The sequence below is a fragment of the Littorina saxatilis genome, linkage group LG17 (genome assembly GCF_037325665.1).
Source record: "Littorina saxatilis isolate snail1 linkage group LG17, US_GU_Lsax_2.0, whole genome shotgun sequence".
Lineage (NCBI taxonomy): Eukaryota > Metazoa > Mollusca > Gastropoda > Littorinimorpha > Littorinidae > Littorina > Littorina saxatilis.
The window spans coordinates 2,325,023-2,350,022 of NC_090261.1; the positions used below are offsets into that span (position 1 = coordinate 2,325,023).

At 44.0% G+C, this 25,000-nt stretch overlaps 2 protein-coding genes across 6 annotated transcripts in view; both read right to left on the reverse strand.

The window, feature by feature from the left end:
• The window catches only part of LOC138953768 (uncharacterized), a 29,041-nt gene extending 7,747 nt beyond the window's left edge, over window positions 1-21,294 (reverse strand). Inside the window, exons 1-2 of one of the 5 annotated variants that reach the window (XM_070325676.1) lie at window positions 21,087-21,294; window positions 1,039-1,140 (exon numbers count right to left, since the gene is read on the reverse strand). The gene's annotated coding sequence lies outside the window, so the exon portion shown is untranslated. Of the gene's footprint in view, window positions 1-1,038; window positions 1,141-1,609; window positions 1,629-20,963 lie in introns of those variants that run through there. The other 4 variants (XM_070325674.1, XM_070325677.1, XM_070325678.1 and 1 more) reach the window with 4 other exon arrangements.
• Window positions 8,382-10,912, reverse strand: LOC138952618 (uncharacterized protein F54H12.2-like). Its single transcript, XM_070324322.1, has 2 exons — window positions 10,767-10,912; window positions 8,382-9,828 (listed from the first exon to the last, which is right to left on the reverse strand). The coding sequence occupies exons 1-2, from the start codon at window positions 10,910-10,912 to the stop codon at window positions 8,382-8,384; spliced, it is 1,593 nt and encodes a 530-aa protein (XP_070180423.1).
• Window positions 21,295-25,000: the final 3,706 nt, after the last annotated feature.

The following is a 25,000-nucleotide window of genomic DNA, read 5'->3' on the forward strand; positions in this document are numbered from 1 at the left end:
GAGAGAGATATTCTCTGTAATAGAAATAAAAGAGTGAGCAAAGTTAGTGCGAACACATACCGTACATTTATCGTCAACAGTAAAAGCGGAACAGCCAAAGTGCTGATGCAGAAAACACCATGCCAATCAATGTTATCCTTTTGATGTCTTCTTCTTCTTGTCGTTCGCATTATCCTTTTGATGTGATATAGGCCTAATCAATGTAACTAACCTTTCAGTTACAACCAATCCAGTCTGATCCATGTAACTAACCTTTCAGTCACAACCAATCCAGTCTGATCCATGTAACTAACCTTTCAGTCACAACCAATCCAGTTTGATCCATGTAACTAACCTTTCAGTCACAACCAATCCAGTCTGATCCATATATGTAACTAATATAACCTTTCAGTCACAACCAATCCAGTCTGATCCATGTAACTAACCTTTCAGTCACAACCAATCCAGTCTGATCCATGTAACTAACCTTTCAGTCACAACCAATCCAGTCTAATCCACGCACACTCCTAGCTAGGATTCTGACCCGGACCGGCGCATCATCAACCAAACTATCCCCGCAACAAATTAAAATCCCGGTGTTGTCAAGTGTAAATCCCGGTGTTGTCAAGTGTAAATCCACCCTCTTTCAGGCTTCCCAGTCTTTCCTCATTCAGCTCGTCTCCAAGCTTTGTATCATCTCTATCTATGTTCTGCTTCCCAGTCTTTCCTCATTCAGCTCGTCTCCAAGCTTTGTATCATCTCTATCTATGTTCTGCTTCAGCATTGCTAGGGATCGTACGTGTAAATATGTAGCAACCCTTGGCCTTTTTGTGTGTATCTTATTCAGTCTTCTTTTGTTTTTTCCTAAAAATACACCTGCCAGAACTACACGAAAGGGACATAGGTATACACAAAGAACTACCCTAGCCATCGTGGCAAAAACAAAGTTGAGAGAAACATTCGTACATCCAAAATCGCTACAGTAGACCCCCCACCCGAAAAACAAACAAGCCGGAAAACAACAACAGTAAAATAGAATAAAGCACCCAAGAAACTCACCGATACGGTTGACCGCATCTCCAGTTTTCAAATCCCAAACGGCCGAGACCTCACACTCACAATGTGTATATACACGCATCGATCAAACTTTGGGCGGCGTACCTGAGGTAAAAAGTAAACATCCTTACACGGACTGAAGGCTTATCACAGGTAAACAATTACAGGATGTTGACATGAACTACAGAAAGTTGCACGAACCTAAATGAACACATGTTGCCTGACCGAATAGCGCATGTCTTCTTTTTACTATACATGTATCTATACATAAGATAATTAAAATGATAACTTTTTTTGGCTTGAATTTCGACTCTTACTTTCATCTTATGAGCTCGAGGTTGCCAAGACGGGCAAACGTAACAATCCCCTAAACATGCGTATTTCGATCAATGTCATAATTGTCATGCATTTTTTCTTTTTACATGTTTCATTTGCTGAAGTCTTTCAGTTGTTTATGAAAGGGCAGCTTCTACTGTACTCTATCATAATTTTCCCCATCGCAGTCACGTGAATTCAGAGTTCTTAATATGCCGGCTTCTATTATTGCTTTTGATTTTTCAATGAAAAAAAACACCTTCAGATTCTATCAGAACTTCTTCTTCTTCTGCGTTCCCGTTGCCATGCTACACTGTCAAGGTTGTTGACGTGGCGAAGTCTGCACGACTTCTGATAAGGGGTGAGCTAGTTGACAAGAGTAAGTGTTGAGACTTTCAGACATGCAGTAGTACGTGTATCTGGTGCCTGTGAAATTAATCTCTCCTAAAACAACGTGTATTCAAGATGTTTGCCCTGAACGCTCCTTGTTTGTGCATACACAGTACTCGCACAGTCACCACGATTTGCACACATTTGACCTTCAGTCCCTAAACCCTCAGATAACGCCGTATCTTCTGAACATTGCAGTTGATTTTATTTAACTTCATGTCCAAGGTCACTTCCTTGATAAAGTTGTACAAAATTCCGTCAGCAGAATCCTCTTTAGATATGACAGTTTAATATGGGCTTTGCAAATACGCTGACTGTTTTCAGGTTATTGTGTTTGAAGTGTTGACTTTTTACTTGTTCGTTCTATCTCGGCTCCTGCCTTTTTGTTTTCTTGTTTTTTTTAGGGGGGGGAGAAATATTTTTGGCAAATTTGACGAATCCAAAGAATCTGGGGAATCCTCCTCAATTTAGACGCACACGACACGTTTTGTTCGAATTCGCGCCACAAATTGAAGTTTCATAAATCATTTAATTCAAAGACGGTGAGTGAATGCGCTTTGGGGCGCTGCTTCTCTCCATTCTTGGAAGCAAACAGTGGCCTCCTGGCGTCAAGACCGAGTAACTAGCATCACGTACACAAACAAGTTAAGTATAGCTCTGTTGAAAGTAACCCAAAATGAGTGTCTTCCTTTTTATGGGGGCCAGGAGGCCCCCATTCTATACGGATAGTTTCGAGGTTGACCATGGGCAGCGCCATTTTGTTGTGAAATACGTCATCAGTTTGTGTACACAGGAATCACCCTATGGGAGGGGTGAAGGCAACATTGTTCATCAGTAGAAAGTTGTGAAATCCCTCACCCTATGGGAGGGGTGAAGGCAAAATTGGTCATCACTGAGTTTGTGTAACACAGGAAGTTGTGAAATACGTCACTCTATGGGAGGGGTGACGGCAAAATTGTTCCACAAAAACATCATAGGCCGAACTGTGCAGGGTTAACCGCAACAAACTCAAACTATTCATACTACTCTGCATTTGAGTGACTTATATACCAACATTTTTATGTCTTATTTTCAGCACAGGTGTAGGAAAAATCATGAACCAAAATGTTATTTATTTTCTGATTTAACATTTGTTTTACAAATTTGACCATGATCTTTCAAACATACAGTGACATTAAACATTGTTTTGTTAAAAAAAAAAGAACAAAAAGAAAAGCTTTTGTGCACAAATCAGAAAATACATTGTACATTTTACCTACAGGCCAAACAAGAGATCCAAGCAAGTCACAGTTGCACTGATGGGAGGGGTGAAGGCAAAATTGTCAAAAACAGGCGCTTGCATTTGGATGTGTCCAATGATAGTAGGTTTGGTTGTGATCAATCAGAATAATGTAGGAATAAAAATGTATGACAGTTTGGTATGATGACATGTAATTCACACATTCTGAAATATAAAATCATACATCATATAATATTAATATGGCTGTTGCCATGACCATGAACCCCAAGAAAGGTTTAATGTTATGTAAATCAAAATACCAAAATCAAGCACCTATTAATCTGGTCTACGGCGCGGGAAGATTGAGGCCTTCGTAAACGTTCAACGTTGGCCAATAATGATTTTAACAATGTTGTGTCGTTTTGTATTATGTTGTATTTTGTTGATCAATTGATAAATATGTCTTCCCAACATATTACAAATCAAACAGAAATAAAGTCTTAGAGAACTACAATAATTATTGTTGCCGTCAAAACCTTGCAAGGCCTCAACCGTTCTCACGAGATCAGTTACATTTCTCTCTCTCTCTCTCTCTCTCTCTCTCTCTCTCTCTCTCTCTCTCTCTCTCTCTCTCTCTCTCTGTATGTATGTCTTTGTCTGCGTCTCCCTCTGAGTCTCTCCGCTTCTGTCTTTCTATGTCTGTCTCTGTCTATGTGTGTGTGTGTGTGTGTGTGTCTCTCTCTCTCTCTCTCTCTCTCTCTCTCGCTTTCTCTCTCTCTCATCTGACTCTTGGCACACAGGTCAAAACAGAGGTTAACTTGAGTGCACGTGTACCTAGGAGGGCGGTGATTTCTTGAATTAGCTGAGGGCGGAAGGAAATCGCTCACCTTCCACGTCCAAAACGTAGTGATATTGACACGCCAGATTAGTGCGGTAGCGTATTGTGCTAAGCAGGAAAGCGCGCTTTTCTGCCGGTATTCTTGTTAACTTCGCAATTTCCGGAAAACATCCACTTTCACTTTGAGACTGTTCTGTTTACATTCGACACTATCAAAACCACTTTGCAATGCTGAAATAATTTTTTCTGTGTTCGAAAGCTGCAGCCAATCGTTATTATGTCCCCTTAGGTACAGTTTTATAACATTATTGGCACATGTAAACAATAGGAATTAATTAATGAACGCTACGAAAAGAGCAGCCTTTAACCACACTTTCAGCACTTCCCCCACCCGCCCTCCCTATCTCAGATGTAATTTGTAAATGACGTTTTCAGCCTTCAATCCACTATCTAACATAGTAAGTCAAGCTTTTTAAACCTTATTAATAATTGCTTTGATGTTTTGCTGATGTTCAGTTTATTATTTAATAAAGATCTCATTGTTCAAAATTTCATATTGTTTTTTTTCAAAAACGTGCGTGTGTTCCATTTCAAACTAACCTCACTGATGTGAACTCCATTATTACTGTCACATCTGTTTTACAAATTACACCCATAGTCCAAACCAACGCGCAAACACACACACACACACCACAACTACACACATATGTACTCGTTACCATTAGCCAACGCTCGTCACAACACTGTCAGTCTCAAGTCTAACTAATAATAGTATAAATCATAACTAATTTTCTTCATATCATCATGGACATAATGTTGCTTCACATGTTCTTTGTACAATCGTTGGTTTTCACAATAAATATTGCATTACTGTAATTGTCTTCTTTTTCTTTAACAATATCTTTCCAAAAACAAAACTCAAAGACCACACAAGCTATTGCAACCTACTCCTATCTCTGGTCTCTCTTCCTGGGTACAATGGTACCTAAGACTTACATTCAAATGCTTACATTTCCATGCTACCCACATTGTCAAAATACCAATAATTATTCAAAACAAATGTTAACTACTACCTAACTTCATTTCAGACCCACACCCATTATTATACACACATTTCACATTTAAACCATTAGTCGGCCCCCTGTCGATATTTATCGACTAAGTTCCTTGTGCGATGTTGCGACAGTTAATTGCATGAGCTGTCAAAACTCTTGCTTTTTCAAAGTGAATTAAGGCTGTCCGCGTGTGGCGGTAGCAATATTTGTTGCACAGAATCTTATGCTATACATTTGGAAGCGATCTGAGAGCCTTTTGTGTTATGTATTTTCCCTTGAAGCAGCTTTGGCTTTAGATGCATCGTCAGTGACAGGAAGTCGGGGGAAGGGTGACCAAAGGATTTGAGACTGATATGATATGATATGATATGAGGTTTATTGGGAACTGTGACGCAACAATCCCACAAGTGACACCACCGATTGGAAGACAGCCGGATGTGCACGCGATACACTCAGCTCCTAACCACATGTGTGTGGGCCACTGAGTCAAGTAATATAAACATGTGTGTGTATATGGCCTATCTCAGTGGTGTGCGCCCCTTTGCTCATGAGTCACTGTACATAAGAGTAGTAGGGAAGAGGTATGCCTCACCCCTCGGCGCAGCGCGCAGCCGCGCAGCCGTATTTTGATAGAAGGTTATAGGTTAAGGTGCCTGTGTTTAAGTAGTGATAAGGAGATATTGCGCATAAACGGTTTATTGCGTTTTATATTTTGTCATGTGATTTCATGTGCCTGTACCTGTTGCTCGGTACTAATGACCACTCCAGCTGGGGTAAGCACCAATAAAAAGCAGTAATTCCCCCATTTTCTCCGCGCTTCGCGGAGCCCTCTCTCTTTAATAGCTATGTAGTTTGGTCCCCTGTCAGGGGAGGTGTCAGGATAAGGTAATAAAAATGGTATCCCTACTCTTTGCGGAGCCCCTTCGCCGATAAAACCACCAGAGGTGGCCAGCGGGTAGAGAAGTTTAATAGGAGGTGGTTTGCCTACCCCTTAGATTAGTGCTAGACAAATGGTGTGGGGTGGGTGTGGAAGTTAGCTCGACTGATGAGAGGGATGGGAGCTGATGTACACATATAACAAAAGTTTTAACAAGTAGACTCAGATTGTTGTTTTTTATGTGGGTGTTATAAACATCGGAGGTACATTTTACACCGAACACGAGTTGTTCTACAGTCAGTCATACATAATGTTAGGTTAGAGACTGATCACCACAGAGATGCAAGACCTTAACATGTTAGAACTTGTTGATTGGTCAGCACTAAAAATAGAAACGGTTGTTCTACGTACAAGGTTTTGATAGGTACACCAGATAAGATAGGTATTATTTTGTTTTTGATATTTATTTTCTTCGTTGTTGCGGTGTTTAATGTTTTTAAATTTTGTTGTTGATAGACTATGTAAGCGGTAGGGGTATATGTGTGGTGGAAATAAAATGTAAGTGCAAACACACACACACACACACACACACACACACACACACACACCCCTCCGATCACACACACACACATACACACACACACACACACACACACACACACACACACACACACATGCGCGCGCGTTTACACAAGTACTTCCAAACAAGAAGGTAAAAAAGTCAGACGTAAAGAGTAACAAAACAATACATAAAACTGCTCACGGTAGCATTCAAGAGTTATACAGACACATAGTTATTAACTTTTCCAATATGATCATTTTATTATAAAAGTGACAGCAGTCTTTTGAATATTAAAAATATTTAAAAAAATTAACATTTTGCATACACATACATTAAACAAACAAAAAAATCCAAATCATGATTGTCAATTTAAAGGAACGAGGTGGTCCCCGGATTAGTTGTCAACTTCATAACCACTTCTTGGTGTCACAGGAAGAGGATTTACGGTTGTGACAGGACAGTAAGCTGGACATGTGGAATACAGGGGTCGCTGTAGCTGCTGAGGGTATTCCTCGCTTTGTGTCGAAGCCGTGGCTGTGGTTGATGGTGTTGAACAGTAGTAGTCTGACAGCGGACACTCTGTGTGATTTTTCGGATGTTTTTTCTCCTGCTTCTCCTCTGTAGGTGACAGAGAAGATACCTGTTGGTGGTAGTCTTCTTTGAGTTTTTTCTGCACTCTAAGCAGTTTCTGAAGCTTTTTCAAGTCCAGGGTGACTCCTCTTTGGGTGGGGACAACACGCCCACCTTTGGTGCGGGTGGGAACAGCATAGTGGCGAATATGGATTTTTACAGCCCCTCTCCACGTTTTTACTGAGGCAAAAAGGCTTCCACCTAGCGGGTAGAGTGTAGCCGGCTGTGGTGGCTGCTTCATGGTTCCTGAAGGCATGGTCGACTCCGCAAAAAATCCTCTGTAGTGGTCTTTTTACATCCGGCCTGTCTTATATACACACTCGCGGTTCATGTACATCTTGTTTATTCTGGTTTCAACGGGTCCACACTGGTGTAGCCTAAGGTCACGTGGGATGCTATGCCGTTTTTCATTCTGTTGCATCACTCACAGAGCAGTTGTTCAGTCACATGAGTGATAACCCTTTTTCGAAACGCTGTCGTTTCTGTCCACTTCCACACAACAACTCGCAAACACCACCAGGAGACCCCGTCTGGATGTGTCTTGGGTAATGCTACATTCCAACGACTAAGAATTTTGTCTCGATTTAGGTGTTCCCAGATTTTATCTGCGACGGTTCTAATGGCGTCAACAGTCCACTGTGTTGAATAGTCTTTTTCTTCTCTCTTTTTTTCTTCAAGGCGTTTGCAAACATCGCGTTTTAACTCACTAACAAACATCAAGAACAAACTGTTTCGCAGGTGATCTTTAACTTTGAGAATACCAGCCTCCAATTCTTCCAACAGAGGGACTGGCCGTCTCCATCATGACTTTTTTTGTTTTGTGTACCTCTCTTTTCTTACTAGCACTCTTCTAACCCTCTCTCTACTTTGGTGGGTACGAGATGAAAGTGGTGGTGATGATTCCGCCCCTTCTTCTTATATAGACACATACACACACAAGACACACCCAATAAAAGGAATAAAACAGTTTACAGACCTAAACAAAAGACGATGCACGCGACCTCAGTTTCTTCTTAGCTGTTGGACCAAAAACCATACTCTTCGATCATTACTCCAAAGTCTGTTGGGAGAAAACACACGAAGCGTTCGAAATAAACTGGCTCCGCGGCTTTTCATCAAAACATAGTACAATACATACAAGCCACAGGCTGAACTCGTCAAGTCTTGCAAAAGACGTGGGTTGTACACGTGGGCTGAACTGTGTTTCAGCATAAAGTTTTCAATGGCGGGGTGCACGGGTGGTAAACCAAAACTATCAAAATATTCCGCTTGTCCCAGTCCATCAAACCAGACACACACCCAGTGTTCTCCCGGTCCTGTACTGCGATCTGTATTGATGACAAAAGCGCTTGGGCGTCGCGTATTCACCTGTCGTGGGAGTCTGTCTCTGGGAAACACACCTCGAAACACACGTCGGGTATGAATGTCTCTCCCCAACACTCGGCTAATGTCTTTGCTGTTCATAGTGCAAAATCAGTCAGGACCTGGCGAGAGCGATCAATCTCGATCATGCTGTCCATTTCACCATACACAATCACCATCACAGGCGCTGGAAGAGCTTGGTTGAACTTCAGCTCCAGACGCAGGGCACCGCTTTTCACCAGTTCAAACTGATCTCCATCCAGAAGACTGGGACTCAGGTCAAAACTGTAGATAGCATACCCCAACTCAAAATCACGCAGCTCCATGTAAGATCCCGCATCTCTGTTGGCGAGACCCGTAGACGTCATGAGACTGAAGAATGACCTCACATACTGGTGTTGTTCAAAGTTCGGTGTCAGGGGTTTGCCGGGAATCTGTTTCCCGTCTAGGTACAGGCTGAGAAAGGACAATCCTTGTGTCTTGAAGTGGTAGGGATTGCGTGAGGCTTGTCCGTTGAAAGCAGCGCTGTCCACCAAGCCAATCACCAGGCGGTTGGGTGTCTGACTCAGAAACAAGTTGTCCTGCACAGCACTGAGGTTGCCTGTGGGAATGGAGAAAGTCTTTACCACGACCCTTTTCAAAGGATACTTGGCCGTGCCTTTTTCCAGTGCTTTGGCGTGAGCGAGGCTCACAGCAGGGTTCAACTTGACTTTGCGAACAAACAGGGAGGCATGTGTAATGACACTGCGGAAACCCTGAAAGGGGTCAGGAGACATCAGGTGGAAGATGTTCTTGGAAGGAATGAGTCTGATCTTCACGTCCACGCCGTTCATCATGTAGCGTTCCTGGTGCATGATGTCAGCATGAAGTCGCCCCATCATGTCTGCCTCTCTGCTCCGCATGGTTTGCTCACGCCGTACCTTCAAACCCCAGTTGTCATCCCCTGCTGTATCATCCAGGTGGTTGGAGCTATCTCGGTAATACATGGCACTGGTGAGGTGACTTTTCTTGGCTTCTCGTCCATAGTTGAGGGTGGCTTCAATGTAGGCACGGTAGGGGTAGGTGTTCTCTGAATTGGTCACCAAGGTATCATTGAGACTGATATCCACCTGGGAAAACAGGCTGTGCAACCAGTAGTTGACAGGAGCCACAGGGGAGTCAGCCTCCAAGTTTGTTCCGTCTGCTTTGGTGATTTTAGCTCGCACATGGAGATACGTGTTGCTTAGATCCAGGTACTCGGATGTAGCACCACTGATGGTAAACTCAATAGGGGCTCCTGGGGCCAGAGTAGCCAGAGGATGATACTCTACAAACATTCCCTCCTGCACAGCTGTCTGTGTTGGGGGTACAGAAAACAAATCCAATCCAGTATGTACACTTTCACATGACTGAGGGTGGGCAAGGGCCATGATGCTTATCCAAAAATATCGGCTGCTGTCGCCCTCCTTCTCTTCTTCTTCTGTCTCCCAGTCTGACCTTGGCGGTGTGGTGTAGATGATTTTATACGTTTCCTTGCAGGTTCTCCAGGCGGCGCGGCTGTTGTGCCTGTCACTCGACCCACGGCTTGGTGAAACAATCGCTTCCCTGCATTGCTAGCTCTCTGCTGTAGTGACGACTTAACACTACGCCCAGACAGCACATCCTGAGCCACCTGCATACCTGTCCTAGCCCCCTCTTTCAGCAGAGCTTTTCCACCACTTCTCAAAAGAGGCACAAGGGCTCGACCAATACCCCCTAAGAGATTGCCAATACCATGACCTCTGTAGTTTCTTCCTCCTACAAACACGGGGAGACCGTGGCCGACCTGGCTGCAGTAATAATCTTCATAGAGTTTTCCACTGCCCTGAAAAGGGGTTAGACGAACCATCTTCTACAAATGGTCGGTGCGTCTACGACGAAAATGAAGCGTCACGACCGTCTTCCCTTGCTCAAATGCGATAGGTTTTCCCGTGTCCGTTGTTAAAAGCATTTCCACCGTGTTGAACTGACATCGAGTCAGTGGCATGTAATGGGGTTTTTCAAACATATGATGAACGACTTCTTCAGTCTTCTTTTTAATCGGCACCGTCCGCAACAATGGGACTAATGTGTCTCCGACCACTCTTTCGCGCACCAAATCGCAGTACACGTATATTGCGTGAAAATCTTGATGTAAGTCCATCATAGCCTTACCGTCAAAGTGACCAGGGCCTATGATGCTTTGTTGGGTGACATCTGTTTTCAAAATTCTCATCAACTCGGGGCTCATCCACAGCGAGATATTTTTGAGTAATTTAACACGTACTTTTTTTGCTGCTTTGGTGTAATAAAACCTTACATAGTGCGTAAGACTTACATCAACCAAGAGCTGGTTTAGTGAGTCTATAAAAAAAGCAGGTGAATCATACAACCCCTCTGGTAAAACTAGAGTATCACAAGAAATAACAACACCTAATGGGACACAAATTCGAAACTGACACGTGTCTTTTTCCACATTTACATACGAGTTGTTAAACTGAATCTCAGCCAACCCACACTCGTAGTCGGTGCCCAGGTCAATTGTTTGAGGTAGTTTTGTGTAGTAGTGACTCGCGTTGTTGTCAGGGTAGTGCTGCAAGGAGCTGTTGCTGGGGAGTGTCAGGTAGAACATGATGAGTGAAGACGTTGTTACTGTACCAAGGGTGGATCAATGGAAGGATTAGGAAGCACGTAGCCGAGACAACTTCCCAGTAGGGCCACCCACAAGTTATCCGGTCCGCGACCGGTTGTCAGATTGAACAGAGACACTCCAATCACCACATAAATAAGGAGCATCTGACAAAGGAAGACAATCTCGCTCCGAGGGACACGATGTCCAAATACACGCCACAGCTTGGATGTTCTTGGTCGCTTAACAACACTGTCTGGTTCATCCAGAGGCGTATTAATCTTCTGAGTTTTCTCCATCAGAACCACTGAAGCTAGTCCGTGTAGGGGGTCAGTGCCGTCTGTGGAATCCAAGAATTGAATGACGGGTCATAGCCGAACCATTTGACTAAATACTCTTTCTGTTTGCCTTTTCCAGGGCGTTGTTCCAAAACAGCTTCAATGCGGTATATTTCTTTCTCCCCCACTTTCTGCAGTTCCTGTTCATAAAAAGTCCCCAACAGTTCTTCTCCGTGATCATCTTTCAGCACATAGGTCACGGGTGTGGTTGTCTTGACTTGACTGATGGTAAAGAGTTCCTCTGTCCAAGAAGGCATATAACCTTTTTTAAAGACTCTTCTCGTCTTGCTGATTCGCACACGGTCTCCTATATTCAGTTTAGGTGGTTTGGAGAGAGTTGGACCACCATACAACCGTTGCCACACTTCCTCCTGATTAGCGATGGTTACGTCAGCAGGAGCTTTCTTAATACTGCGGTGGTAGGAATGATTGTAACCACGCACCAGCTTAGCCAAGACTTCCACATACCTCACTGAACTTGTTCTGGTGAAATACCTCCACAGTTTGTCTTTCAAGGTACGGTTGAAGCGCTCCGCCATTGAGGCTTTAATGTCATCATTTTCTGTCACAAAAAAGTGTACCTTTGTTTTGTCCAAAAAATCCTGGAACACCTTGTTTTTAAATTCGCTACCCTTATCTGTTTGTAGTCTCAGGGGTTGACGACCTCGGACAAAAATGCTTTTGAAGGCTGTCACCAGAGAGGCCCCTGTTTTGTCCTTCAAAGGCACCACCCACGCGTGTTTGCTCAGCACATCAATACATGTGAGTAGGTAGGTAAACCCGTCATTGTCTTTTCTCAGCGCTCTAACATCAATCAAATCTGCTTGCCACTGATGATCTATGCCACCCACGATGATACGACGACGAGTAAACTTTCGCCGCACAGGTTTGTGTAGTGTATAGGTGTCTTGAAATGTCAACCACTTTTCAACTTGTTTTTGTTCTTGTCTGGTGGTTCTTCTCAAAGCTTCCACTCCACCCAAACTTCCAGGGAGTTGACTTCCATAATATCGACGTCGCAGCTTCTCAGCGACTTTTTTCTTTTTCACTGGCATTCTGCTCAAGAATAAGATAGCCACGTCTTCTTCTTGGGCGCTGGAGAAGGAAATGATACTCTTTCTGCAGAAGGAGATGCTGAGGAAGGACTCACAATTCTTCTTCTTCTTCTTTTTGTCCTGGTGGATGGTCTTCCTCTATCACCCCCCTCGCTGTGCATCCACTCCCATCGCCCTGTGTGACCAATGAGTTCACGAGGGATATTAACCGCTTTTAAACCTCTTGCAAACACTTCCCACCCTTGAGGATCAGGTGCATTTTTACGGTAACGAAGAGCATCATTCACCAGATCAGCCATGTTGGTTCCTGCTACTGTCTGTCCCTGGTACACGAGCTGTCCTTGTTCATTCCACTTGATGTCAGAACTGTCCTTGGTTATATCCAAAAGCAACTGAGCCTTCTTCTTCAAGGTTTTTGGGACACTCTCCAACACTCGTTTTTCTACCCTAGATAGGTCCTGAGGTTTCTCGACCTCATTTAGTTCTGTCAAAGGTTGTTTTGAGGGTTGTGCTATCTCCACTCTTCCAAGAGGTTTGTTTTTATATTCTTCAACACGCTTAAGAAACCGCCACAAGACTTGTTGGTAGGAGTCTGCTTTTTCATGTTTGTCCACATCCTTCTTGTCTAAAATACCCCGCATCACTTGATCCATGTCCTTCAAACTTTGTGAGGTGGCATCAGGTACTGGAGGTCCACCTGCAGAGTCCCGCAAAGAAGCCAACACACGTGGCTCAATCAAAATCATCTTTTTGGTATGGTCCATCGTATCAGAGACCCAGGTTCCCGAGCAAACCAGATACAATGCCTAGCACAGGATTCAAAAGAGCCTGAAGAAAACCGCCTTTCTGTAGGATTTGCTTTCGATGTTTGACAGATGTTGTTTTTTTGGCTAAGACCCGTAGGTTCTGTTTGTGTCGAGACAACCGTTTCTTCTGTGCGGGCGTCAGCTGCACATGGCCTTTTAAGATGTTCAGGGAGCACTCGCACAACGCATGGATCAAATCTGGAGAAGCTCCTTTCAATACGGCCTTAATCACGGCAGGCTTAGCCCCACACAACAATCGCAACATGGGTACATTTCTCTTCAGGCGTGCAGACATGGTTATTTTTGAAGGTACACTACAGGGTGCTCTGGTGGGAAAAGTTTTGTCCTCAGACGAAGATGATCGGGTGTCTCTTGTCGCAAGTCAAACAGCAAATAACCGTGAGGCATAGAAGTCGCATTTTTAAATGCCTCTTGGACATACTTTAGCTTCCCAGGGTACATCTGCTTGGCCAGATGGTTGATCTGTGAAGCATCCCGTGGGTTTTTAAACACCACCAGGTAGTGACTGTTCAAACTGATCGTCCTCTGCTCTTTGTTTTTTCCGAACAGGTTCTGTACAATATACATTACACTCAGATTCCGATGATGACTTTCTTTGGTGAATAGTTGTGTGACCTTGTCGTTTGTCTCACTCATCAAATCATCAATGATGACCAGTCGCCTTTTGACCCCTGTCCACTGTTCCACGTCGGGTAAACCCTCCACAAACGTCACATGTCTCATCTCATTGTAACCAGACTGCCACGCCCCATAACACCAAATCAATTCCTCTGGAGGGGGTGTCATCATATCTTGTAAGTAATTCAAATATTGTTTGACAAAATGAGTCTTCCCACTCCCTGTGGGACCGGCAATCACACAGGTAAAAGGATGTTTCCACCTTGGATCCATTTTCACATACTAAACTAAGATCCTATCCTTATCTTTATTTATTAATTTAAAAAAACCAAACATCTACTTTAAATTTTATATTCAAAACTAACTCACACACACACACACACACACACACACACACACACACACACACACACACACATACACACACACACATACACACACACACATTCACACTTTCTCTGCGCTTCGCGGAGCCCTCTCTCTTTAATAGCTATGTAGTTTGGTGCCCTGTCAGGGGGGGTGTCAGAGTAAGGAAATTAAACGGTATCCCTGCGCTTCGCGGAGCCCCCTCTCCGGTAAACCTCCAGAGGGGGTCATTGGGTGCTTACGCCTGAGTTATTGCACCACAGAGACGCAAGACCTAAACATGTTAGAACTTGTTGATTGGTCAGCACCTAAAAATAGAAACGCGTAGTTAGAATACGGCGGTGATGCGGGCAAAGAGGGGTATAAATAAACTTCTTCTGGGGCTAACTCTTGAGTGTCTCTTCGACTTTACAAGTGGGTGGTGGTGAACAAAAACAACTATGGCGACCAACAGCAGCAGCAGTGACGCTAACACAACACCACAACCGGCCTCAACAGATTTGGTAAGTTGATTTTGTTTTTGTAAAGATAAAAAAATAAAGGTAGAGTGTTACTTTTTTCTCAGACATAGCTTTTTAGAAAAAAAAAGTTTTTATGTAAGATGTTTTTTGATATTGTTTTTTTTTGTAGCTCAGACATAGTTCTTTTTTTTTATTACAGCGTAACCAATGCCCGCACTGTGGACAGGTTTTTACACAGACCAAAAACCTTAACGCTCATGTTAACGAAGTCCATAACAAAGCCAGACCTTTTCTCTGTGCTATGTGCGGCAAGTCGTTCAGCAGAAAATACGACCTTGCTCGGCATGAAAAAACCAAAAACTGCCAAGATGTTGCGAGTCGGACACCTCCACCACCAGCGTCGACAGTCGCTGGGTCCAAAAGAAAAAGTTCGTCTTCACAGGAAGCCCCTTCCCCCAAAAAGGGATTAAACAAACGAGCACTAGAAAAAGAAAAAATCAAAAAGTTACCTTCTGAAGAAAGACAAATGTACGAAAAGCATTGGAATTCTGTTAAAACACATAAGCGGCCTGGTAAACTTCAGTCAACCTATACCATTCTCTGGAACCCTTGTTCTGATTTCCCTGATTGGGACGAGTCGCTTCTTGATCTGTTCCATGAACAAAACAAGCGCTTCAAAATCAATTTTTCTCACTCTTTTCTTCTCAAAAACAAAGAGTCGGGTGACTTGTCTTTCTTTCATGCCTCAGTCAATAACCACTCTGTCTTACAACGACCGCGCCTGATCAACTCAAAGCAGGACTTTCTTTCTTTTCTCGATGAAATCAGTGACCGTGACATTCTAGAACAAGTTAGACTCGAACGCCCAAACTCTCGGTATTCTGTTCACAGCATCATGTCTTCCAGTTTCTATGTCACGCCTTTGTCTGACTTTCCTATCGGATGTGCCTGTGGTAGTCTACCTGACTACATCACAAACACACCGTTCTTGTACAAACTCCAAAAAGATGAGAATCATCATTTTCCTTATACTGACGGTCTGTGTCTCTTTCGCTGTCTTGCTTTGCACAAAGGAGCCTCGACTCATTCTTTGCAAAACCCCACAAAAACCTTGTTCAAACAGTGGGCCGGACATTTCCCCCCTGTCCACTTTCCGGGGGTCACTTTGTTTCAACTTGAGTCGATTGAATCTGAGTTTAAGGTGAACATAGATGTGTTTGAGTTTGATGAGAGCCAAACACCCGTCTGTCTTGTTCCTCTGCGTCGTAGCGCTTACAAACATTCTGGCGTTATGCGCCTCTTGCGTTACAAAGACCATTTCATGTACATTTTAGACATTGATAAACTCGGTCATGCGTTGGCTTGTTCCAAATGCGGGAAACTCTGGTCGTCTTTGTTTAAAATGAATCGACATGAACAAACTTGTCAGGGTGAGGGTTCAAAAGAAACGTTGAAAGGCGGGGTTTACTCACCACCCCAAAACATTTTTCAACAGTTACAAAACCACGGTGTTCAGGTAGCCACAGATTTTGTTTTTCCCTACAGAGCGACGTTTGATTTTGAGGTGTTTTTTGACACAGATAACTTGCCACAGACAAAATCGGCTGAGTCTAACTGTACACAGTATACAGCAAAACATATTCCTCTTTCTGTTTCTGTATGCAGTAATGTTCCCCATTTCACAGAACCAACCTGTTTTGTGAGTAAAGGTGACTCTCAAGAACTAGTGGATAGCATGGTTAACTACCTAGAACGTATCTCTGAAGCCTCCTGCGCCCTTCTTTGTGAAGAATTTAAAGATGTGTTTGACCAGTTGACTGAGATCGAAGAGACACAACAACAAGAGACAGATAGCCTCAACATCCCCGTAGAAAGACTCAGACAGAAATTATATGAGTATTTACAAGAACTGCCTGTCGTAGGTTTCAATTCTTCTCGCTACGATCTGAATGTGATCAAACCTTTTCTCATTGAAAAGTTTGTCAAAGACAAAACAGCCCATAACGATCTTCCAAAAGACGAAAGTCAAACAGACCCTGTTTTTGAACCAGATGGTTTTGATACCGTGTGTGAAGAAGAAGAAGAAGAAGAAGAAGAAGAAGAAGAAGACAAAGAAGTCAAAACAGAGGGAAAAAAGAAGGCCCCTAAAAGACCCCCTTTCAAGTTTGTTGTTAAACGAAACAACCAGTATATGTGTCTTTGTACAGACAAACTTCGGTTTCTCGACATCAACAATTTTCTTGCGCCAGGTTTTAGTTATTCCAAGTACCTCAAGGCGTTCGGTGTCGAAGAGGAAAAGGGTTTTTTCTGCTATGAATACGTCACTAGTCTAAGTACACTAGATGAAAGAGAACTCCCACCCCATGCAGCTTTTTTTAGTAAGCTCAAAAACTCAAATATTTCTGATACAGAGTACGCTTTTTGTCAGCGTGTGTGGACTGAAAACAAAATGATGACTTTGAAGGATTTTTTGGTGTGGTACAACAACCTAGATACAGGGCCGTTTCTGGTTGCTTTGCAGCATCAGATTAGTATGTACGCTAGTCTGCGAGTTGATTTGCTGAAAGACGGTATTTCTGTCCCCGGTGTGACACTGAAGTATCTGTTTGACACGTTGTCTTCAGATACCTACTTTTCACTTTTTAACGAAAAACAAAAAGACGTTCACGCACTTTTGCGAAAGAACATTGTCGGGGGTCCGTCTATTGTCTTTCACAGATACCACGAAAAAGACAAAACATACATTCGTGGTAAACAAGACAAGCCGGTACAGTCTGTTCAGGGATTTGATGCAAATGCGCTGTATTTAGCTGCACTCATGCAAGACATGCCCACAGAGCACCCTGTCATTCGTAGAAAAGAAAACGCTTTTAAAGCGGAAAAAACAGATCCCTACGGTCAGCTAGCTCGGGAATGGTTGGAGTGGGTCATGGCATCAAAACAGATCCATCTCCAACATAAGTTTAACGCGAAAGAGAAGGCCCTTGGTCGAAAAAAGATTAGGGTTGATGGATGGGATGCCGCAAATCAAATTTGCTATCAGTTTCACGGATGTTTGTTCCACGGGCATGACTGTTCTGTGACCGCCGGTAAAACGTCTAACCCTGTCACCGGAAAAACACTAGTTGAACTCAGAGAACATACAACCAACATCACCAAATACCTACGTGAGGAAGTGGGTGTGACTGTCGTCGAAAAATGGGAGTGTGAATGGCACGCAGACAAAAAACAAAACACCTCCATTCAGACTTTTCTACAAGGTCGTTTTCCGACACTTAAACCCTTCCGGCATCCTTCTACCATCACAGATCAAACTGTCTTAGACGCGGTGCAAAACAAAACTTTGTTCGGGTTGGTACAGTGTGATATTTATGTACCTGATCATCTAAAAGAACATTTCAGTGAAATGCAGCCTATTTTCAAAAATGAGTCTGTCAGCCGAGAACAGATCGGGGATTTTATGAAAGACTACGCTGAAAAACACAAGCTCTTATCTCAACCACGCCGCACACTTGTTGGGAGTTATCACGGTGAACAAATTCTGCTAGCCACACCCCTCTTGTTTTGGTACGTGCAGCACGGGTTGGTTGTTAAAAACATCACGCTGATCGTGGAGTATCAACCCAAAACCTGTTTCCGTCAGTTTGGTGACAGCGTTTCAAACGCAAGACGAGCAGGGGACCAAGACCCATCAAAAGCTATCTTAGCTGAAACTTTCAAACTGCTCGGTAACTCAGCCTACGGGAAAACCTTAACTAACGTGGCCAACCATCGTGATATTCATTACGTTTTGTCTGATGAGGCCTCAAAACTGATCAACAATGGTCGTTTTCAAAAACTAACAGAAGTAACAGATTCTGTCACTGAAGTAGAGATGGCTAAAAAAAAAATCAACTGGTCACTCCCCTCTCAGATTGGTTACTTTGTTTACCAGTACGCTAAACTACGCATGTTGGAGTTTCATTTTGATTTTCTAGATAAGTTTGTGTCCAGAGCCGACTACCAGCTTTTGGAAATGGATACAGATTCTCTGTACATGGCGCTTAGCGCTTCAACGTTAGAAGAGGTAGTTCGTCCTGAACTACGAGAGCAGTTTTACCAAGTGTATAACCAATGGTTCCCTGCACAAGCCTGTGACCAACACGAGGCAGCCTTCCAAAACACCCGTTTAGCTAACGCCCCATGGGACCCGACTCTCTGTCAGGCCTGTACAGCGCGTGTCCACTATGACAAACGAACACCCGGTCTCTTTAAAACCGAATACCAAGGAAATGCGTTTATTGGTTTGTGTTCTAAAACCTACTTTTGCGAGGGAGACAGTGGAAGTAAATTTAGTTCAAAAGGTTTGAACAAAAACCAAAACAAACTGACAAAAGAGTCTTACCAACAGGTGCTTCTAACGCAAGAAAGTGGTGGTGGTACAAACACTGGTTTCAAGACAGACGGAAAGTCTATGTTCACCTATTCCCAAACCAGAAAGTCACTCTCGTTTTTCTACATCAAGCGTGTGATCGCTTCTGATGGGGTTTCAACCCTGCCTACACCCGTCTAACGGGTCTCTTTCTTTTTTTGACTGTGATACCCCTCTAATGGGTCTCTTTCTTTTTTTGACTGTGATACCGCCGCCTGTGATATGGTTAACATTCCAATGCCAAACAACTTTGTCGTTTTTGTAAATAAATTTGATAAGACATATTTTGCTTCTGTAAATAATGCTCGTATTGTTTAATCCCAAAAACCCCCAATGTGGCTTTGACATACCTTGTCAAAACGGTCCCAAGCCCGTGAAAACACAGAGGGAGGGTCAATTACTGAATTTTATTGGTGCTTACCCCAGCTGGAGTGGTCATTAGTACCGAGCAACAGGTACAGGCACATGAAATCACATGACAAAATATAAAACGCAATAAACCGTTTATGCGCAATATCTCCTTATCACTACTTAAACACAGGCACCTTAACCTATAACCTTCTATCAAAATACGGCTGCGCGGCTGCGCGCTGCGCCGAGGGGTGAGGCATACCTCTTCCCTACTACTCATAAGTACGTGTGCCTAATAAAAATAATAATTTCAAATGCGAGAGAGAGAGAGAGAGAGAGAGAGAGAGAGAGAGAGAGAGAGAGAGAGAGAGAGAGAGAGAGAGTGAGAGAGAGAGAGATTTTACAAGGGGGTTAGAATAATTAGTAGTTAGTTTGAATTGTTTTTACGTCCAGTCGTTATCTGGTTCCAGTGCTACGCACACATCACAACATCAGATGGCAGTGCGTATCCTCATCACAACATCAGATGGCAGAGCCAAGAACAACTTGAAACCAAGTTTCGATTTAAAGCAATGCAAGAATGAACTCAAAATGACGAAAGCTAAAGATGCAATGCAGCAGAAGGCATGGGGAAAGTAATTCGTGTCATTTACAGACTATAATATTAAACTGACATTAACACACGGAAGGGGTCCTGATTTGGCCTATTATGGTCCGCTGGACCCGAAAAGCAACAGCTAACTAACTAACTAACACACGGAAGCATGTTTCAGCAGAGAAGCAAATATCCACAACCAAAGCCCTCACGAAGAACTGAAATGTCGAAGCTGTTATGTGATGTGTGGTAACAGATTTGTGACAGCATGCGTGTGCCTGATAAATTCGTTTGCTTGCACTTGCTGTTTGGATGTTTGTTTTCCTTGCTTGTTCCTTAGTTCCTGACTCTTTTGTATCGTTTTGTTGTGCTTGTAGGTTGTAAGACCTTAACGTTGTATGCTTGTATTTTAAGATGAACTGAGTTTGATGTATAATTGTTTGCTTGTAGACTCAAGACAGGTCTATACGTATATGCGACGTACATTAAATAAAAAAAAAATGACAATTTCAAAATCAAATTTGTACGAGAGAGAGAGAGAGAGAGAGAGAGAGAGAGAGAGAGAGAGAGAGAGAGAGAGAGAGAGAGAGAGAGAGAGAGAGAGAGAGAGAGAGAGAGAGGCATGGATGGGAATTACAAATTGTAAAAAAAGGCTGAAAATTTGTAAGTAATAACAAAGTCGACGGCGCGAAGCACCTAGCCTTACTAGGGGGGGGTCCGGGGGCTTGCCCCCCCGGAATTTTGTTCTCTCAAAAAAACCCAAATGGTGCAATTTGGTGTGATCTTAGCTCCAAGTTTGCCATTTAATTAAGTTTTTAGAACCATTTTTGCCTCCCCCATTTTTTTTCGGCGGAAACTTCTGCTTTTTTGGCGGAACAAAAAAACAATTCGGCGGAAATGTGCCTTTCGGCGGACAATTCCCATGCCTGGAGAGAGAGAGAGAGAGAGAGAGAGAGAGAGAGAGAGAGAGAGAGAGAGAGAGAGAGAGAGACAGAGAGAGAGAGAGAGAGAGAGAGAGAGAGAGAGAGTTACCTGTCATGCGAAGTGCTAATAACCTGCTGTGTGCATTGACGAGTTTTGTCCTCTCTAACGCCGACAATTCATGTGTCACAGATAGAAATGATACAACGACACAACACCGTGCAAAAACCCCACCTGTCTGTGTTCGTTGAGCACAAAGTAAGCAATGATCCGGGTGGAGGTAAGACTTCAGGAAGACTGAGTGTACCTGCTCGTCAACAACCCGATGTTTACCTGCACACCTAGGTCAGCGTGATCAGTGACAAGTGCCCCCCACACACCTTCTGGGAAGTCAACCATGGCACCTGTACCATCCGAAAAGAACGCCTTTATCTCCACCCGAAAGCCAACCCCCATCACCCCCTCTCTGTCTGTTTTTCTCTCTCCCTCTCTGTCTGTCTTCAGTGTGTGTGTGTATATATATGTGTGTATGTGTATGTGTATATGTGTGTGTTCGTTCAATGAGAGAGGGTAAGAAAGGCCTATCCAGTAAGTAAATGTTAAGGGGCTTATTGTCCGTCAGGTCTTAATTGCCTATATTGGACATGAATTGGTTTATACGATTCGAGTTTTACGCCCTCACGGCTTTTTGATGTTTGCGTTTATCAGCCATCTGCACTTATGATAGAATGACCAAGATCTTTAACGTGCCATTGTGGTGACACGGGGGTGGGAGATGGATACCGTTGACCCGTGTCCGTCCCGGCCCGGATTCGAACCAGCGACCTCTCGATCACAAGTCCAGTGCTCTACCACCTGAGCTACCCGGGCCCCCTGCCTATCATTTTCATTTCATTTTCATTTTCATTACTTTATTGTCCCATCGCTGGGAAATTCGGGCCGCTTCCTCCCAGTGGAAAGCTAGCAGCAACGGAGTCGCGCTACCCAGGTGTCTGCGTGTTTAGGTGTATTCAGCCACCTGCACTTATGGCAGAATGACCAAGGTCTTTTACGTGCCATTGTGATGACACGGGGGTGGGACATGGCTTCCGTCTCTGCACATAAAGTTGACCCGTGTCCGTCCCGGCCCGAATTCGAACCTGCGACCTCTCGATCACAAGTCCAGTGCTCTACCACCTGAGCTACCCGGGCCCCCTGCCTATCCATAATGTTCCTCCTGTTCAGTTGAGTTCAGTTCTCCATGCCTGACCAATTCCTTTCTTCGTTATGCTGTGCGGCCTCCACTCGCCCTCTACCAATGTGCGCGCTATATTGTTTCTCGTTAAATCCTCCTCACCCCTCTACCAATGTGCGCGCTATATTGTTTCTCGTTAATTCCTCCTCACCCCTCTACCAATGTGGCGCTATATTGTTTCTTGTTAATTCCTCCTCACCCCTCTACCAATGTGGCGCTATATTCCTCCTCACCCTCTCTACCAATGTGGCGCTATATTCCACCTCACCCCTCTACCAATGTGGCGCTATATTCCACCTCACCCCTCTACCAATGTGGCGCTATATTCCACCTCACCCCTCTACCAATGTGGCGCTATATTCCACCTCACCCCTCTACCAATGTGGCGCTATATTCCACCTCACCCCTCTACCAATGTGGCGCTATATTCCACCTCACCCCTCTACCAATGTGGCGCTATATTCCTCCTCACCCCCTATACAGTGGCACTTCCATTTGAAGACCCCCGATTTAACACTACCTCCTTTTAAGACCTTGATTTTTTTTCTGATTTTCTCTTCATAATGTGTGTAAATGTACCTCCAATTTAAGACTCACGGCCTCCTTTTAAAAACCTGAATTTCTCAGTTTGTTGAGGCCTTAAAAGAGGGCTTCCACTGTAGCTCTCTGTTCGCACTCCACTTAGTGTCTCTTTTGTCCATATGCCGCCAAATCCCCCCCCCTCCCCCCTCTAAACCCCTTCTTCCCCCCGCGTCGTTTGCAAGCGAGCTGCTTTTCATTCTGGACACAATCCGACCGAACAATTCAGATCTTTTCACCAGCATGAAACAGGATTATTGCCGGCTTTCACATTGCAACTCACACCACTGACTCAACAACTTACAAGGCTGTTAGACCCAAGGTTTGAACGTATCACGATTCAGACAAAGAGAGGACATTACACAATACCACTTGTAGAATTTGTGTACAAAAACTCTTTCTCGAGGTCGTGGCGGACGTTAAACATCTCGCATTCACTACTGGACACAGAAGAGCATTCCAGATGGCACACACCCAAACAATACAACACATCCTGACAGATGGAACACACCCAAACAAAACAACAGATCCTGACAGATGGCACACACCCAAACAATACAACACATCCTGACAGATGGCACACACCCAAACAATACAACGCATCCTGACAGATGGCACACACCCAAACAATACAACACATCCTGACAGATGTCACACACCCAAACAATACAACACATCCTGACAGATGGCACACACCCAAACAATACAACGCATCCTGACAGATGGCACACACCCAAACAATACAACACATCCTGACAGATGTCACACACCCAAACAATACAACACATCCTGACAGATGGCACACACCCAAACAATACAACACACCCTGACAGATGGCACACACCCAAACAATACAACACATCCTGACAGATGGCACACACCCAAACAATACAACACACCCTGACAGATGGCACACACCCAAACAATACAACACATCCTGACAGATGGCACACACCCAAACAATACAACACATCCTGACAGATGGCACACACCCAAACAATACAACACATCCTGACAGATGTCACACACCCAAACAATACAACACATCCTGACAGATATGGCACACACCCAAACAATACAACGCATCCTGACAGATGTCACACACCCAAACAATACAACACATCCTGACAGATGGCACACACCCAAACAATACAACACACCCTGACAGTTGGCACACACCCAAACAATACAACACATCCTGACAGATGTCACACACCCAAACAATACAACACATCCTGACAGATGGCTACCGATGAGCGAGGACAACACACAAACGCTTAATCAAATACACGCCGAAATGGCGAACGAAAAATAAGGTAATGGTGCAGAAAAAGAGAAAGAAGAAGCGGAAGAAGAAGAGGAGGATCTTTCACTTGTTGAATTGGCCTACATGCTCTTCACGCATGAGTAAGCTGGACCAAAGTACCGCAGAATAAATGCACTACATTAAACGAATGTCGGTCTGCGAACGAGGAAGAACAAGATGTCGGTCACAACCTTATTTGATAATACGCGTAACAGTTGCTCAAAGAAACGGGTGGGTTTTTTTCGGAGTGGAGGGGGTTGGGTGTGGTTGGGGTTAGCGTGAGGTAGTTACTACATGGAACCCCGTGAGTGATTATCCCCCTTACCTACCAGCCTGTTAGACCCCCCTTCCCACCAAGGTAGATTGCAAGTTACAGTTTTAGTTACAGACCTGCACGGGTCAACGTCCATACTATTACGTTTACCCAGCCAAGTCAAAGGATGATTAGCAAAGAGATGTGTATATCTCTTCAGTCTCTCACCATATTTTCTCTGTTCCTTTGCCCTTCACGGTGAGCGAGTGTCATGTTACTGTGGTGGATTGCTGAGTTAGTTTTTTCTCTCCCACATGTTATGAATAGAACGCTTATTGTGAACTGAGGTGGGGTATTTTAAGAGATTTCCTTTCACTGACAATGAATGTCGCCATTTCAAATGCAAATTAGTGTGGTATTTATTAAGACAGACCCCCCCCCCCCCCTGCGCGCGCGCGTGTGTGTATGCGTGTGTCGGTGTGTGTGTGTGTGTCGGTGTCGGTGTGTGTGTGTGTGTGTGTGAGTGAGTGCCGGTGTGTGTGTGTGTGTGTGTGTCAGTGTGTGTAGTGTGTGTGTGTGTGTGCCGGTGTGTGTGTGTCGGTGTGTGTGTGTGTCAGCGGTGTGTGTGTGTGTGTGTGTGTGTGTGTGTGTGTGTGTGTGCCGGTGTGTGTGTGTCGGTGTGTGTGTGTGTGTCAGTGTGTGTAGTGTGTGTGTGTGTGTGTGTGTGTGTGTGTGTGTGTGTGCCAGGTGCACGTGCAGCTCCCTGGACAGCCGCC

What these genes read in the sequence shown, in the direction of transcription:
- LOC138952618 (XM_070324322.1), bottom strand. Translation starts at nt 10,912, where the DNA reads ATGTTCTACCTGACACTCCCCAGCAACAGCTCCTTGCAGCACTACCCT. An exon ending in GAGATTCAGTTTAACAACTC is followed by an intron (nt 9,829 to 10,766) that starts GTATGTAAATGT and finishes GTCGAGTGACAG; the next exon opens with GCACAACAGCCGCGCCGCCT.